Below are 17,671 nucleotides of genomic sequence, written 5' to 3' on the forward strand. Positions count from 1 at the left end.
TTATGGACTGTTGTGGACTAATGCTTTTGGACCCGACCTTGGTAGAAGCTCGTCACTACTTTCAACCTACGGCTAGGTTTGTTACTTACTCAGTACATGGGGTCGGTTGTACTGATACTACACTTCTGCACATTTCGTGTAGATGTTTGTTGTTGTTGTTGCTGTGCTCGATGGTTGCGGTATCTGAAGATGTACTTGTGTTCCTGTTGTAGCTGCCTCTTGTTTAGGGTAGCCTTAGATTTATAAAAGCTCTACTTAAGTTAAAATAGTGACTAGATGTCGACTTATGTGTAAACGACCCCGGAATGGAGTTTTGATGATTCAAATAGCTCTGTATGGTGATTTTGGACTTAGGAGCGTGTTCGGAAAATTAATTGGAGGTCCGTAGTGGAATTAGGCTTGAAATAACGAAAGTTGAATTTTTGGGAAGTTTGATCGAGGGGTTGACTTTTTTATATTGGGGTCGGAATCCGATTCTAGAAATTGGAATAGGTCCGTAATGTCAAATGTGACTTGTGTGCAAAATTTGAGGTCAATCGGATGTCATTTGATAGGTTTCGGCGTCGTTTGTAGAATTCGGAAATTTCAAAATTCATTAGGCTTGAATCCGTGTGTAGTTCGTATTTTTGAAGTTGTTTGAGGTGATTTGAGAGTTCAACTAAGTTCGTATTTGGATATAAGACTTGTTGGTATGTTTGGTTGAGGTCCCGGGGGCCTCGGGTTGAGTTCAGGTGGTTAACGGACCAAGGTTCGAAGTTGAAGAATTTCTGGAGGTATGATGGTTCTAGTGTATTCGCAACTGCGGAAATGGACTCGCAGGTACGATGGTCGAAGGTACGACGACTTAGGCGCAGGAGCGAAATGGATGGAAGTTGAGGATTTTCACATCTGCAATGTCTTTCTCACAGACGCAACCTCGCAAATGCGATGGTGTCCTCGCAGATACACAAACTGGGCAGGCGAGTGAAGTCCGCAAATGCGATATTTTGCTCGCACAAGCGGAGGCGCAGGTGCGCAAATATTGTCCGCAGATGCGGATTAACTGTACAGAACCCCTTAAGTTCGAGGGTTCGCGATTTTTCACCCATTTTTCCGATTATGGAGCTCGGTTTGGGCGATTTTGGAGAGGAATTTTTCCACACATTTTGGGGTAAGTGTTCTTGACTCCCTTATGATTATATTTCATGAATTAATCTTCATTTTTGGTGTAATATTATCGAATCTTCAAGAGAAATCGAAGGAAATTTCTATAATGTCACAAAACAAATTTTTCTAATTTTGAATATCGTTTCTGAGTCGGATTCGAGTGAAATTAGTATGGTTGAACTTGTAATGGGATGGGTTGTCGTATTTTGTGAGTTTCGTCTGATTCCAAGATGTGGGCCCCACGGGTAATTGTTGTGGCGTAATTTCGGATTTTGTGGAAAATATTAGTATTTTGACATGGAATTAATTCCTATAATTTTTGTGGGCTGAATCAAATTAATTGTGACTAGATTCGAGTCGTTTGGAAGTTGATACGCGCAGAATGGAATTTCTGGAGCATTGCTTAGCTTGCTCGACATTGGATTTGGCTTATTCGAGGTAAGTAACTCTTCTAATCTTGGAGCTGAGGATATGAACCCTGAATATATGTACTATGTGAATTGTTGGGAGGTGACGTACATGCTAGGTAACGGGCGTTTGGGCGTGCACTATAGAAATTGTGACAAAATTGTTTCTATGGAATTTTGTAGTTAAATAATCTAGGCATTTTCCATGCGGTTTACGTGTTAAAGAAATTGAGCTGAAAGGCATATTAAAAATCATGTTGAGGCTATGTGTCAGTATTATTGGGACCCACAGAGGTCATATTGATGTGAATTATTTATTTTAAATTGAAAATTCATACTCAGTCATATTAATGTCATTACATATCATATATCAGTCTCTGTTGTTATTTATTGATACAACATATTATCATTTTTCGGCTATTTTCATGACATTGTGAGCCCATGAGAGAGAAGCTGGAGAGATTGATTACTGAGTGAGGCCGAGGGCCTGATTGTGAGGATTATTATGTGGATAGGAGCTTCCCGCCTGCAGCAGGCCTTATTGGCTTTATTATAGCACGTGAGTTGTCCGTGCGGATCCAGATATTATTATAGCACGTGAGTTGTCCGTGCGGATCCAGATATTATTATAGCACGTGAATTGTCCGTGTAGCACGTGAGTTGTCTGTGCAGATTATAGCGCTTGGGCTGTAGGAGCCCCTCATGAGTCTGTCACACCCCCAGTGAGCGCAGGTACGTACTGAGTGCGAGTGCTGAGTGCGAGTGTTGAGTGCGAGTGCAGAGTGATTTGGGAGGATTGAGTGATTGTGAGGACTGAGTGACTGGGAGGACTGAGTGAAATGATATTCTGAGAGTATGCATATGATTTTATCACCGAGCTACATCGCATTGACACACACACATGGCATACAGGCATAGAGATGTATTTTTCCTCATGTTGTACAGTATCACATCATTTATGATTTCTCACACATGTTGACAGATAGGCATAGTGATGCATTTTCTTTACACGGGTTATCTGGAAAGAAAAATGAAACATCTCATTCATTATTGAAAAGAATTTTGGGAAATTTATTGTTTTCAAACTTATTCATATTGTTTTGGCAACTTCGGTAAATAATTTGGGTTTTCACTGATGTACTTGAAAGGAAGAACTATTTTCAGAAATCATGATTTTGTTGAGGATCTTATCTCTGAGTTACTTCTTGTATTATTTGCTTTACATTGTTATGAACTGTTGTTGGTATTTGGTGGTGGACCCAACCTTGGTAAAAGATCGTCACTACTTTCAACCTAAGGTTAGGTTTATTACTTACTCAGTACATGGGGTTTATTGTACTGATACAACACTTCTGCACATTGTGTGCAGATGTTGGCTATTGTTGTTGTTGTGCTCGATGGTTGCCGGATTTGAAGATGTACCTGCGTTCCGGTTGTAGTTGCCTCTTGTTCATGATAGCCTTAGATTATAAAAACTATGTTTATATACTTTCCAAATAGAAGATGTATGTACTTCATATCAGCTTTGTAAATTCTATTCTTAGAAGCTCATGATTTGTACTACCAGTTCTTGGGGGATGTATAAGATTAAGATCTTTATTTACTTAAATTGCTTTAATAATTGTTATTTGAATTGGATAGTTGAAAGTTGGCTTACCTAGCGGGTTGGGTTAGATGCCATCACGACTAGTTAGATTTTGGGTCGTAACATCTCGAGATCAAACGGTCAATATTTTATATAATTTCTGACAGAAATTTCCAATCGAATTCGGTCGGAAATCTGTGTATCTTCACCAACACCAGACGAGTTTTCTCCCTATTGATACCCAATTTTTCCCTCACATTTCTAAAAAATATATATATACTTTCAAAATAGTATATTTGCATCATCATTTAGTTTATAAACCTATACAAGCATTTTTCATAATTTTTCATAAAGTTTTTAAATTAATTTCTTTCTACATTCTATTATATAAATATCCAATAATTATCCTTCAAATTATTTTTTATGATGATTTTATCATCCAAACTTATCATTTACACCAACATGTATGTTTTTAAATATTTTACTGCATTTTTCATAATTACATTTGCATTGTTTTAGGCTAATCGCACATTTTGCAATAATAGCCTATATTCATTGATAATTACATTATTTATGCAAACAATAACTTTTTATATTTTTATAATATTAAGTAATTATTATTAATCATTTTAGTGTACAAATAATATTTTTTGTTATTTATTAATTACTTTTATAAATTATTTTGTTACTTATTGGGTATTTAAAAACTAGCCTAAATTCCTAAACCTTTTTTCTCGGACCAAATATTGGCCCATAACACCTAATAGACTAGCCGAAATAACCCCCAGCCCAAACCTATAACCCCATTACCCACAACCCGGTCGCGACCCGTTTCTAATAACCCGACCCAACTCCCCTTTAATCATGGTCGTTGATCTCTGAGATCAACAACCCATATCAAACCCTCCCCTTTAACTACCCAAACCCCTAACCCTAATCTCATTCCCCCTCATCTGCCGCCTCTGCATCCCCTCACCTTCATTCTCCCTCCTAAATATTCCTAGTCGTCGCCTCCTAAATCTTCTCTTAATCTCACCTAATATGGGATTCCATGGCTATTACTTACCATACTCGACCCCCCTCTGGTACTGGCTGCTCTCCTATAGTGCTTGCCTAAACATGGCAACCAGATCTCATCAAAATCGAACCACAAAAGGTTCAAATCCCTGATTTTTGAATGGTATTCCGTATATGTTCATCCAATGCTACTGTGAGTCCAAATATTTGTTTATATTCTGTAGATTCTTACTTACCCTAAATCTTGGGTTTTAGATTCTCTAATTTTAAGTGTTAATATGTCTATATTCGTCCTATGCTACTGTTTTGTGTATATTCCATTGATATTTGTTTTCCCTAAAAACTAGGGTTTGGCCTGATTTTCTCCTAAATTTGTTTTAATTGATTTTGCATGCTCTTCTTTCCTTATTTTTATGTCTGATTGATTATATTTCCTTGTTTGTTTGTTCAATTCCTACTACTATAAAAACCCATTCTCCTTCCCCTTTTTGAAGGACTTCAATCACTATTTTCCACTAAAACTAAAGCTTTACTTTGTGCTAGTTGAATATCATGTTCTGTTTTGGGCTCATGGCCGGCTGAAAGCCAAGGCCACCAGATTTCTATTTTTTCGACCTCTCTTGGGTGTAAGCACTGCCATGGGTTCTTGAAACCCTTGGGAACTTGACACGTTTGAGACTCTAGGTCCTATTTTCTGTTCTTTCTTGTTTATTGAACAATCTCTGGTTAGTTTCTAAAACTTCGCAATGTTTATTCCATTATGTTAGCATGTTTTCTGAAATTTCATGACTTCATGTATTCCCTTGACTCTTTTCCTGTCTAATTCTGCTTATAATTACCAGCCCAATAATGTATTTGCACCTAGCTTAGTCAATTTGGACAGATTGAAGCATGTTTAGCTTGGTGATTGTTGATAATCTGAATGTTCTGCCTTGATCATATGGTTTAATCCAAGTGTTCTGCCTAATTTTGAATCTCTAGTGATCAGTTTTTGTCATTAATATGCCTTAGTTTGTTTAAGACCTTCATTCTAAATGTATAGTGTGCCCCTACGAATATGATTGTCACTCTATGTGTTCTTGCCATATCCAATTATGGACCTCTAATAACATGTTATCCTTTCTTCCTTGATTGATGCCCTTTATGGTACCTGATCCTATTTGTATTATACTGTTTAATCCTGAGTTTGATATAAACTTATCCCTTTAAGTTCTAAACTGGTTGTATTAATTGATTTTACTAGTCTAATGTCCTTGTCTGTTAACTTTGCAATCCCAGGCTCCTTGTTTCTTATCATATGTAACTCTGCCCCAATGTATTAGTTTGCTTCTCGAGTTTATGTTCATTATGTGATTATCTTAAAGTGTCTGCAAATGTTTTTCCAAACCTATTACTTTATTACTATTTCTTTGATTGTTTCTTGTTATGAGTCTCATTCTGGGCCGGTTGAAAGCCAAGGCCCCCTAAATATTCTCTATTAACCTCCCTAGTGTGAGCACTGCTTGGAGTCCACTTTGAGACCCTTGTGAACTCTGACACACTGGGGCCTAAGGTTCTTGGCCACTTTCTTCTTGACTGCTCAATTATATCCCTCTCTATGCCTACTGAATAAGCTAATTGGTTTGTGTAAATGACTGTTTTCTGAATCTTTTGATCAACTATGGTTGTTGGGTATCATCCAAGTTCTCTTGTGATTTTTGGGCTGTGTTGAAACATGTATGGATACAAAACTGAAAGCCTGGCTAGGCTTGGTACACTTTGGGCCTGTCTTAGGCCCATTATAGTTATTTGTATCATTTTTTGTAATTTTATTCAGTATTGGGCCTGTAATAATTCTGTAATAACAATTGGGGTGTTAGTAAAAATTGGGAAAATGGGTCTATTCTAGTGTTTGCGTGAAAAGGGTAGAAATCCTGCCTATAGGATCTGAGTATTTAATTTGTTCAACATGCTTTGCTTCTATGTGTTTTGTTAGATAACATGCCTATATGACATAAATAATCTCACATGTTCTCATGTTCCACTCTCACGTTATTATCTTCATATTATACTGCAACACAGTAATTATTCGTTCAAATTGCTTCATGTTAGATATCATGCCTATAGGATTACGTTAAGTAATAAATACCTGCTTTTTATAATATTCACATAGATGTCATGCCTATAGGACAGTAATCGAATTAGCTACTATTACCGTCATTCCCATTAAATTGCTCGCCTAGAAAGCATGCCTATAGGAATGAAAGGATAAATAACTAGTTTCAATTGCAAATTCCTAGAAATCCTGCCTATAGGATCCTACTGCTCGCCTAAAAGCGTGTTGACAAAAACAAACGCTGGCAATTTTGAACTACCAATTGTCTCACTGCTTTACTGCGCAAATAATTTAGAAAGCATGCCTATAGGATTTGTAATACTCGCGATATGCAAAATGACATTGTCTGTACGTTTAAAAATCCAGAATCACCTAGAAGCCATGACTATAGGATTTAAGACTATCAATTCTGAAATTGTCACCCGCCTAATTTGTTTGCGTGCATTTGTTGTCTAAGTGTGCAGGCTAATTTTAGCCCTTAATTGCTTTTACATGAAGTCCAACTTGTTTTGTATGTTGCCTAGTTTTATCATTTCTGAGCAGCCAAAGCTAAGTCTAGAAACCATCCAAAATAGAGGTCCAAACACCTCCTGGGCCATAGACGTGGGACTGGTAGTGCACTCATAGGACACGATTTAGAATCAACTAGTGCGATTTAGGTAAAAACTTAAAGATAGTAATCATGTAGCAAGAGATGATAGTCTATGCCCGCTGAATAATACGAGTAACACCCCACCTCGAGGGAGTTACGAATTATTATTTATGTTGCACGGGGTGATCCTTTAGGCTAAAAAACTTAGTACCCCCATCTTGTCTTTAAACCAATTATATGTGTTTACTCAAGGACTTTCTAATAATGATTTTTTTCAAACTTCTTGTTTTTTCTGTCTGACTATTTGACTAATTCATATAATTCAAGTTCGGCTGGGACCCATAGTTGTGGACCTCGAAGAGTGCCTAACACCTTCTCTTCGAGGTAATTTGAGCCCTTACTCGATCTTTGGTGACGCAAACTGGTTCAACCAGAGTTATTTGCAAATAGGTACCCCTAACATACCTCAAACCCATCAGGTGGCGACTCTGTCTTTTAACACGTTCCTTTAAAAGAGTTGTCACGTGTCGAAACCCGATTTCGCGAGAAAGAGGGGCACGACACGACAGCATGGCGACTCTACTGGGGATTGTTTTTAGGCTCTTACCATAGAGAACTTGGTCTATATGAATTATTCTTCTCTGATAAGCGTGTCTTTGTTATTTTGCTGTTACATGAATATCTCGCTCCCGTATCCCTTTTATTTCTGCATGCTCATCCTTTTCCCTATTTTCCCTTTATGTGAATTCATATTAATATGAAAATCTTTGCCTAATTTGGTTACAATATGCGTTTTCCCTTTATTTTCTAGTTATGTTCACTTGCCCCGAATCATTTTTTTTTTAAATTTTGCTATATCATATCTTTCCCCATCCTTACCCTTTTGTTTGCTTTATTGCAATTCTTTCACATTGCGCGAACTAACTTCTTCCTTGTTTTTATTTCTTTTTATGTCTTTACGCTCCATTTAATACTGCGTTTATTGTCTTCATCATGAAAAATACTTGACAACATGTTGTTTTATCTTTGCATAAAGCATGCTCCACATCATATTCCACTCGTGCGTAATTAATACCATAGCGGCGCTTGATGAGTGTCCGCGCTCTTCCTAAATCACCCTTTTAATTTTGGAAAGGCTTATTTGCGGTAAAACTAGTTGATCAGCGGTGCAATCGACGGTTCCGTTCCTTCCCCTCTCAAGTTGTCCACTTGAGGGTACCGGTCTAGACATTTCTAGAAACCCCCACTCTAATATTAACTATGCATGCATCATGTCTAAACCTAGTATGGGTTAGAACGTTGTTCGCGTAATAACTCTCTAAGGCAAGCCTTGTCCAAAGCCCGCCAGGATTTCCTTAAATCCCAATGGGTACAATCATAATATGTGCATTATTTGGAGAAAACATACCGACATACTAATTATTAATGTGTAAATAGTCGAATCCGGAGGGTGAAAGGAATAACTTTATTTGGTTTGCTGAAATGAGGCACGAAGTCCCCAGGTTCGGCATGGTTCGAAATATCCCACCTTTGTTTCTAGATTGGTGGGAGAATCTCTTGCCAAGTGACAAAAACCATGTGAAAAGAGTTCTCGGAAATTTACCTTCTTTGATAGATATTCAGTCGAACAATGTGTTAATTGAGGCTGCCACCATGTTCTGGGATGAGAAAAGGACAGTCTTTCGTTTTGGTGATATAGAAATGACTCCCCTTCTAGAGGAAATAGGAGGCTTCGCTGGGATCCCATGGGATAGCCCTGGCTTGTTGGTACCGAAAAACCGTACTTCTCGAGGTTTCCTAAAAATGATGGGTTTCAGGAAAAATGATGAACTAGTCTATCTGAATAAATCTTACATACCATTCGACTTCCTTTACAAGCGTTATGGTTACAACAAGTCATATTGTCTTTACCATGATGAATTTGCCATCTCTTCTTTGGGTTGGGCTCACCGCCAGGTTTTCGTATTCATTGTCTATTTTCTAGGGATGCTGATATTCCTGATATAAGGAGAAAGGATCCACACTCACCTAGATATGGTCACTAAGACCCTAATGGAAGGAATTGAGGGGCAAACTTATACTATTGTCCCAATGATCTTGGCTAAGATGTACCGAGCCTTAGATCTTTGCAAAAAGGGATATAGGCATTTTAAGGGTTGCAATGTGTTGCTGCAAATATAGTTGTTGGAATACCTTCAGAGAAGACAATACCGTCAAGAATTTCCGCGACGACCATGGAATGACCACATAGCTTATCACCATCCGAAGAGAATGACTTTTATCCCAGACAGGTTTGCAAAACCGAGAAACGTTGTGAGCAGGGTACAGTTCTTTAGAAATTTGACTGATGACAAGGTACATTGGATGTTTGAGTGGTTCCCTAGCAGTGAATTGATCATCAGGTCGAGAGTTATTCCTCATCTAGTGCTAATCGGATTAAGAGGAATCTATCCTTATGCTCCTATCAGAGTCATGAGGCAATCTGGGAGAAAACAGGTTATACCACGAGTTTACAAAATGGTTCATTACAAACTATACTTCCAAGGGAATGCCATTCCATTCAAGTTCGAGGCACAGTACATGTGGCATCAAAAGATTATTGTGGAGAGAGATACCATCGAGCCAGACAGGTATCATGCTGGCCATGTGTACTTCTACCCATCATGGTTGGTCGATGACATAGCAGGAGAGGTCAAGCCAAGGGTTGATTTGAGAAATAGGGTCATAAATGACGCTACTGAAGCACAAGTCAAATACATGAGGTTGCGCAAAAGGGTCTTTGAATCTGAGGCCAGGCATTTGGAATAACATAAAGTGGACATGGAAGCAATCAATGAATGGAGGGGAATCACTACAAAATCAACAAAAAGGTTGGAGTATTTGGAGCAAGGTTTGATGGAACTTGAGAGAAAAATGAGGAAAAGGGTCTCGGATTGTCAGAACGCAGAGGGCAACGAAGGAGGACATCTAACAAGGGCGTATATGTTGTTGGACATGTGCGACATGGGGAATCTGATTAACGGAGCTAAGAAGGCCAAGATGAGAGAAGGTCCCTCTGGGACCGAGTAGATTAGGAATTATGTTTTCTAGATTCGTTTTAGAATTTGATTGTAATAAGGCAAATGCCACTAGTGACTCTTTATAATTATTGTCGTTTTAGTAGAGATTTGGTCTATTTATCATATTAATGAAATGACGCAGTTATCGTCATTGAGTTTTCTCCAAAGCTATATGTCGCTAGACCTACCTCGGGCATGATGAGGTCCCCAAATTAGGACGTGAATTTATAATTACGCAATACGTGTTTAAATATCGTAAATATTCTTTTAATACTCCTTACTGACTTGTTTACCTTTTATTTTTCTTCTTTTCTTTGTTTATTCTGATCCCCTAAGGTTGGTTCGTGCATACTAGCATCATCAGCATATCATACTAGATCTAGAGGTCCTCCACCTCCTCCTCCTCCAAGTGATCCCAAGAACAAAGGAAAGGCTAAGATGGACGATATGAGTGGTATCAGGAAAGACAACATTGCGCACGCCAATAATGTCGAAACTTCAGATGGTCAAAGTACTCCGGCGCATAATGACTTGGTTTTATGGTTAGAGAAAAAGATACTGGAGTTACAAGGGGAACTTGAGCAAGTCCATAACTTGGAAAACCTTTCCCTTACCCTGAATGTTCCCTACATCAACCAACAAAATGTCCAAAACCCAACACCTTCTCAAAACACACAAAACCAGCACTTGCAAAATCCTCCCGCACCTCATCAATATGCCACGCCTCCCAACGACCCAGTACCCACAAACTACCACCTACCACACTCCTCAAAATGCACCACAACCTACTCCTGATCCCCAGAACTTAATCAATGATCACCACTACACCCAAATTCCTGGAGTCCACCAAAGTAACCCCATATACGTAGAAACCTTACCCCACATGTCACAACAAACCCCGTACACACCAGAATCCGCCGAGAAGGACCTGCTCATCAAGAACATGGCGGAAGAACTTAAGAAGCTTACACGTCGAGTCCAAGGTGTCGAAGGTGGTAAAGGCATTGAAGGTTTGAACTATGAGGATTTATGTATTCAACCGGACGTAGAACTGCCGGAGGGTTACAAACCTCCTATGTTCGAAATGTTCGATGGGACAAGTGATATAAAGGTACATCTAAGGATGTATTGCGACAAGCTCGTAGGGGTTGGTAAAGATGAAAGAATCTACATGAAGTTGTTCATGAGGAGCCTCACTGGAGATGCCCTATCCTAGTATATCTGTCAAAATCCAAAGAAGTAGATTAATTGGGTAAGCATGGCATCAGATTTTATGGATCGGTTCAGTCAACACAGAGAATGCACCAGACGTCTTCTATATCCAGAATCTTAAGAAGAAGCCGACAGAAACTTTCCACGAGTATGCTACTCGATGGAGATCAAAGGCTGCAAAAGTAAGGCCAGCATTGGAAGAAGAACAAATGAACAAATACTTTGTCCGGGCCCAATATACGCAAGATTATGAGAGGTTGATGGTTATTGAAAATCATAAATTCTCCGACATCATCAAATTGGGGGGTATATCTAAAAAGAAGGAAGTAGGGACTGTGATGGTAGCCCAAGGTCCGAAGTCTCCTCTCATATACCAAACACCTCCACCCATATATCAACCTTCACCTCCTAAATATCAACAACCCGCTACCTCCTACCACACTTAAAACACTCTGCCAGCATATTACCACTCACCACCAGCCCGCCAAAACTACCAAAAACCCAGCCCAAATTTCGACCGTAGGCTACCCATACAATACACTCATATTGCCGAACCTATTGGCCAGCTGTATGATAGATTGAAAGTTGCCAGTTATATCACTCCCATTCCCGCTGTCGCCATGGAAAATTCCTCTCAATAGGTCAATCTGAATAAGACATGTGCCTACCATTCGGGCACGAAGGGTCACACTATTGATGAATGTCGCACTCTGAAGGATAAGATCCAGATGTTGATTGATACCAAAGTTATACAGGCAAAGGAGACTGCACCTAATGTCCGCAATAATCCATTCACGGATCACAGGGGCAAGGGGTAAATGTGATAGAAACTGATGAAGAATGGGATCCAGAAGGGTTAATTGGGCTCATTCGAGAAGGGGATGATCCCAAAATGCCTCCAGTCACTCACACCTATTGTGGTACAAATACAATCACCGATTGAAGTTGAGGTAGCCGCACCGACTCCGTTCGAGGTTGAAGTAACAACGCCTTCAGCCACGCCAACTCCGTTCAAAGTAGAAGTGACCACACCATTCACCGTAACGGTAGCACCCACATCATCCTTTAATTCTAATTATGTGCCCTAGGACTATACTGCAAAAGAGAAAAGGAAAGGAACGGGGAAAATGGAAGAAACTAGTGCATCACAAGGTATGACCAGAACCGGTAGGGTTTACACGCCCGAGTATTTGGGGGAAACAAGTAAAGAAGCCACTTCCAGGTAGCCTATCATTGAAACTGGCCCGGATGATCTTTGGAGAAAGGTGCAAGCAAGGGAGTATTCTGTGGTTGAATATTTGAACAAAACCCCTGCTCAGATATCCATTCTATCACTACTACAGAATTCTGAGGCACATAGGAACGCGTTAATGAAAGTGTTGAATGGGACTTATGTACCCAACAACATTACCATTGGATATATGGCCAATATGGTAGGACAAATATTGGAAAGCCATAAGATGACTTTCCACAAAGATGAATTGCCACCAGAAGGGTTGAGCCATAACAGGGCGTTGCATATCACAGTACAGTGCGAAGACAAATTCGTTGCCAGGGTTTTGATAGATGGGGGTTCAAGTCTCAACATCTGCCCGTTGACTACTTTGAAGAGGTTAGGTGATGGTTTACAGGAGATACGAGCAGGAACTATGAACGTAAAAGCGTTCGATGGGTCTCAAAGGGCCACAATCGGAGAAACCAACATGTGCTTACAAATGGGTCAAACTTGGTTTGATGTTGAATTCCAAGTGCTCGACATATCCGCTTCATATATTCTACTATTAGGACGACCTTGAATACACTCCGCAGGGGCTGTAGCGTCTACTCTGCATCTGGATGTGAAGTTCGAATGGAATCATCAGGAAGTGATCATTCATGGAGACGGGAGTAAGCTTATTTACACCAACCAGACTAACCCGGTTGTGGAGTAGCAAAATAGAAAGCATATTGGCATAGACAGGGTATGAACCCGGCAAGGGTCTCAGCCAAAATCTCCAAGGGATCACCAAATTAATACAGTTAAAATGTCACGGCACGACCTTTGGACTGGGATATCAATACACTTGGCACGAGTATCAGAATTGGTCACCCCCATGGCGTGGTCCTTATTACCCTCTCGAGCAGGCGATACCACATTTGAGCCAATCCTTCCATCAGGCTGATATGATGTGGGGATCCGAAAAAGATGAAGCGCTAGCTGGTTTAAGGAATCTATTCTTGGAAGATGAAGATGGAATGCAGTGTAATAGTTGAAGAGGAGGAGGAAGAAGGCCTTGTCATCCAGACATTGGAGAAGGGACCTATTCTCTAGAACTGGACTGTCATACCATCAAGGGCCCGCCGAGTTCCTGGATAGCGTGGCTGCTAGTGTCATTTATTTTGAAAACAATTTTTAAGAGTATTTTTAAAACATTTTCAGTATTTTATTTTGAAACATTTATTTGAATCATTAAAAATCGCTTTTGTTTGACATCTTCATAGTTATCATTGGTTTGCCATTTTATTATTTATTACTATTCTCTACATTTTCTCTCTACAACATTACTATTTTTTATTGTGATAAACCAACAACTGTGACATGTAATGAGACAACATAGCATAAGGATAGTGACTCGAAAGAAATAGAAGAAGAGGATATAATACCTGAGGAAATTGTTAGAGAAGTTGAAGATTTTGAGAACAAGCCTAAGTCCAACCTGGACGAAACTGAGATAGTCAACTTGGGAGATTCTAAAATAGTCAAAGAAATTCGCATAAGCATTCACTTGTCACCATCAGAAAAAGAAAAATACACCTGTTTCCTGAAAGAATATGAGGATATTTTTGCATGGTCTTATGATGATATGACTAGTTTGAGCACATCTATAGTAGCTCATAAGCTACCTACCAGTCCAATGTGTCTGTCAGTAAAGCAGAAGCTCAGAAAGTTCAAGCCAGATATGAGTTTGAAAATCAAAGAAAAAGTCACCAAGCAGATCGAAGCTAAGGTTCTCAGAGTGGTTGAATATCCAACTTGGTTGGCTAACATCGTGCCAGTTTCGAAGAAGGATGGGAAAGTCAGAGTATGCGTAGATTATCGGGACCTAAACAGAGAAAATCCCAAAGATGATTTCCCGTTACCCAACATACACATACTGATCGACAACTGTGCCAAGCATGAACTCCAGTCCTTTGTGGATTGCTTCGCGGGATATCATCAGATCTGGATGGATGAAGAGTATGCCGAAAAGACAGCTTTTATTACACCGTGGGGGGTGTGCTGCTATAAAATGATGTTGTTTGGTCTGAAGAATGTTGGGGCCACTTATATGAGGGCCATAACAACTATTTTCCACAACATGATACACAAGGAGATAGAGGTATATGTGAATGATGTCATAATCAAATCCAAGAAGAGTACAAATTACATAGCAGACTTGAGGAAATTTTTTGATCGGCTTCAGAGTTACAATTTAAAATTGAATCTCGCAAAATGTGCTTTTGGGGTCTCCGCATGAAAGTTGTTAGGATTGATCGTCAACCGCCGAGGAATTGAGCTAGACCCATCAAAGGTCAAGGCTATCCAGGATTTGTCACCTCCAAAGAACAACAAAGATGTGATGAGCTTCTTGGGACGTCTTAATTACATCAGCCGCTTCATAGAATAATCAACCGTGATATGTGAGCCAATTTTCAAAATGTTAAAGAAGGATGTCGCAACCAGTTGGACTGAAGACTGCCAGAAAGCTTTTGATAGAATCAAAGAATATTTGTCCACACCACCAGTCCTGGTCCCGCCAGAACCTGGTAGACCACTGCTACTCTATCTCTCCGTATTAGATGGGGCTTTCGATTGTGTCTTGGGACAACACGATGAGACGGAAAGGAAAGAATAGGCCATATACTATCTGAGTAAGAAGTTCACACCCTACGAAGCACGGTATTCTTTGCTGGAACGCACCTGATGCGCTTTGACCTGGATAGCCCAGAAACTGAGGCACTACTTCTGTTCCTATACCACATATCTCATATCAAGGATGGATCCTCTGAAGTACATCTTCCAGAAACCCATGCCTACAGGGAAGCTGGCAAAATGGTAGATATTGTTGAGTGAATTCAACATCGTCTATGTGACTTAGAAGGCGATTAAGGGACAAGCATTAGCGGATCATCTTGCATAAAATCCTATAGGAGGAGAATACAAACCACTAAAAACGTATTTTCCTGATGAAGAAGTATCATTCGTAGGAGAAGATATCGCTGAAGCCTACGACGGATGAAGAATGTTTTTTGATGGAGCCGCAAACTTCAAAGGAGTGGGTATTGGATCTGTTTTGGTGTCAGAAATAGGTCAATATTATCCGGTATCCGCAAAACTCAAATTTTCGTGCACCAATAATATGGCAGAATATGAGGCTTGTATATTGGGGCTCAATTTGGCCGTTGGCATGAATATCCAGGAATTACTGGTAATTGGTGATTCAGATCTTCTGGTGCATCAGGTGTAGGGAGAATGGGCTACAAAAATACCAAGATATTACCATATTTATAAAATGTGCAAGAGATGATTAAGAGGTTCACAAAGATAGAGTTTAGACATGTCCCGAGAATCCAGAATGAGTTCGCAGACGCATTGGCCACTTTGTCCTCCATGATACAGTATCCGGACGAGAATTTCATCGACCCCATTCCGGTAAGGATTCATAATCAGCCAGCTTATTGCGCTCATGTTGAAGAAGAAGCTGACGGGAATCCATGGTTCCATGATATCAAGGAGTACTTGGCATAAGGAGAGTACCCGGAGCATGCAAATCATACTAAAAAGCGCACTCTCCGAAGATTGTCCAACCATTTATTCCAAAGTGGAGGAATTTTGTACATAAGGACTCCATACCTAGGGTTATTATGGTATGTTGACGCCAAGGAAGCGTCCTAACTGCTCGAAGAGATACACTCCGGAAATTGCGGACCACACATGAATGGTTTCGTTTTAGCCAAGAAGATACTGAGGGCAGGTTATTTTTGGATGACTATGGAAATAGACTGCATCAGGTTTGTCCAGAAATGTCATTAGTGCCAAATACACGCAGATATGATACGGGTGCCGCCAAATGAACTCAATGCAACGAGTGCACCTTGGCCTTTTGCCGCTTGGGGAATGGACGACATTGGACCAATCGAGCATGCCGCTTCAAACGGACACAGGTTCATTTTAGTGGCCATAGACTACTTCACCAAATGGGTCGAAGCTGCATCCTACAAAGTTGTAACCAAGAAAGTCGTCACATATTTTGTCAGAAATCGTATTGTCTGCCGATTCGGGGTTCTAGAGTCCATCATCACCGACAACGCCACCAATCTCAAAAGTGACCTAATGAAAGCTATATGCAAGACCTTCAAAATCAAGCACAAGAATTCCACAGCATACATGCCTCAAATGAATGGAGTCGTGGAGGCCACAAACAAGAATATCAAGAAAATACTGAGGAAGATGGTAGGCAACCACAAGCAATGGCACGAGAAGTTACCATTGGCCTTATTGGGGTATCGTACCACAGTCTGCACATCAACCAGTGCACCTCCCTATTTGCTGGTCTACGGTACCGAAGTTGTCATTCCTGTCGCGGTTGAAATTCCTTCTTTAAGAATTATACAAGAAGCTGAATTCAATGATGCAGAATGGATAAGAAGCCGCTATGAACAATTAGCTCTCATTGGCAGGAAAAAAATGAATGCAGTGCGTCATGGTCAACTCTATCAAAATAGGATATCCAAAGCTTTCAACAAAAGGGTCAAACCTAGACAGTTCGCACCGGGGCAGCTGGTGCTGAAGCAGATCTTCCCGCATCAGGATGAAGCCAAAGGGAAATTTTTGCCCAATTGGCAAGACCCCTACATGGTTCACAGAGTACTAACAGGAGGATCACTCATACTCGTAGAAATGGATGGAGAGATTTGGCTAAAGCCTATCAACTCAGATACAGTCAAAATATAATATGTTTAGAATGTTTGCATTTCTTCATCTGATGTAATTGAACTATGCTCGACCTGATTCCCGTTTAAGAGGGGATACGTAGGCAGCCCTATGGGTTCGGTCACAATTCAATAAAATTTTCATTTTCCCCACAACCAGAAACTGGGGCAGAATTTTGAGGAGGACCCTCAAAATTCTGAAGCAAGTCCAGCCAACGTCATCATATGCACAACGCTCATAGAATCACCTAAGTAAATTGGGGCAAAATTGTGAGGAGGACCCTCAAAATTCTAATGAAGTCACAATGTCTCTAAAGTGTCACAATCATTGGTTCATCTAATTTATCCGATATTGCATACTAATGTATTTTAAATAACTACATTCATCATATGCACGTACATTTTCAAAAACTTTATTTTTATGAAACAACCAGATGCTACCCATGGTAACTCAAGCAGGACTTCGATACAAAGCAAAGAAAAGCAGGCAGGCGGAGGCATCAACCAATCTTCCCCCATAAAACTCACGATTGTCCTTTGGATGCAGGAACAAGAAATATTCTCAAATTCGAGCACACCTCAGAATCACTGTCTTCATAACGACAA

General features: G+C 40.0%; 1 protein-coding gene across 1 annotated transcript; it reads left to right on the top strand.

The window, feature by feature from the left end:
• Positions 1 to 16,583: 16,583 nt before the first annotated feature.
• On the top strand, positions 16,584 to 17,087 carry LOC138898256 (uncharacterized). The gene has a single exon (XM_070184311.1). It carries the CDS (start codon positions 16,584 to 16,586, stop codon positions 17,085 to 17,087), a length of 504 nt encoding a protein of 167 aa, XP_070040412.1.
• Positions 17,088 to 17,671: the final 584 nt, after the last annotated feature.

The sequence above is a fragment of the Nicotiana tomentosiformis genome, chromosome 8 (genome assembly GCF_000390325.3).
Source record: "Nicotiana tomentosiformis chromosome 8, ASM39032v3, whole genome shotgun sequence".
Classification (NCBI taxonomy): Eukaryota; Viridiplantae; Streptophyta; class Magnoliopsida; order Solanales; family Solanaceae; genus Nicotiana; species Nicotiana tomentosiformis.

Bases quoted from the DNA above. Each gene is read 5' to 3' on its own strand.
- LOC138898256 (XM_070184311.1), top strand. From the start codon at position 16,584: ATGGTAGGCAACCACAAGCAATGGCACGAGAAGTTACCATTGGCCTTA.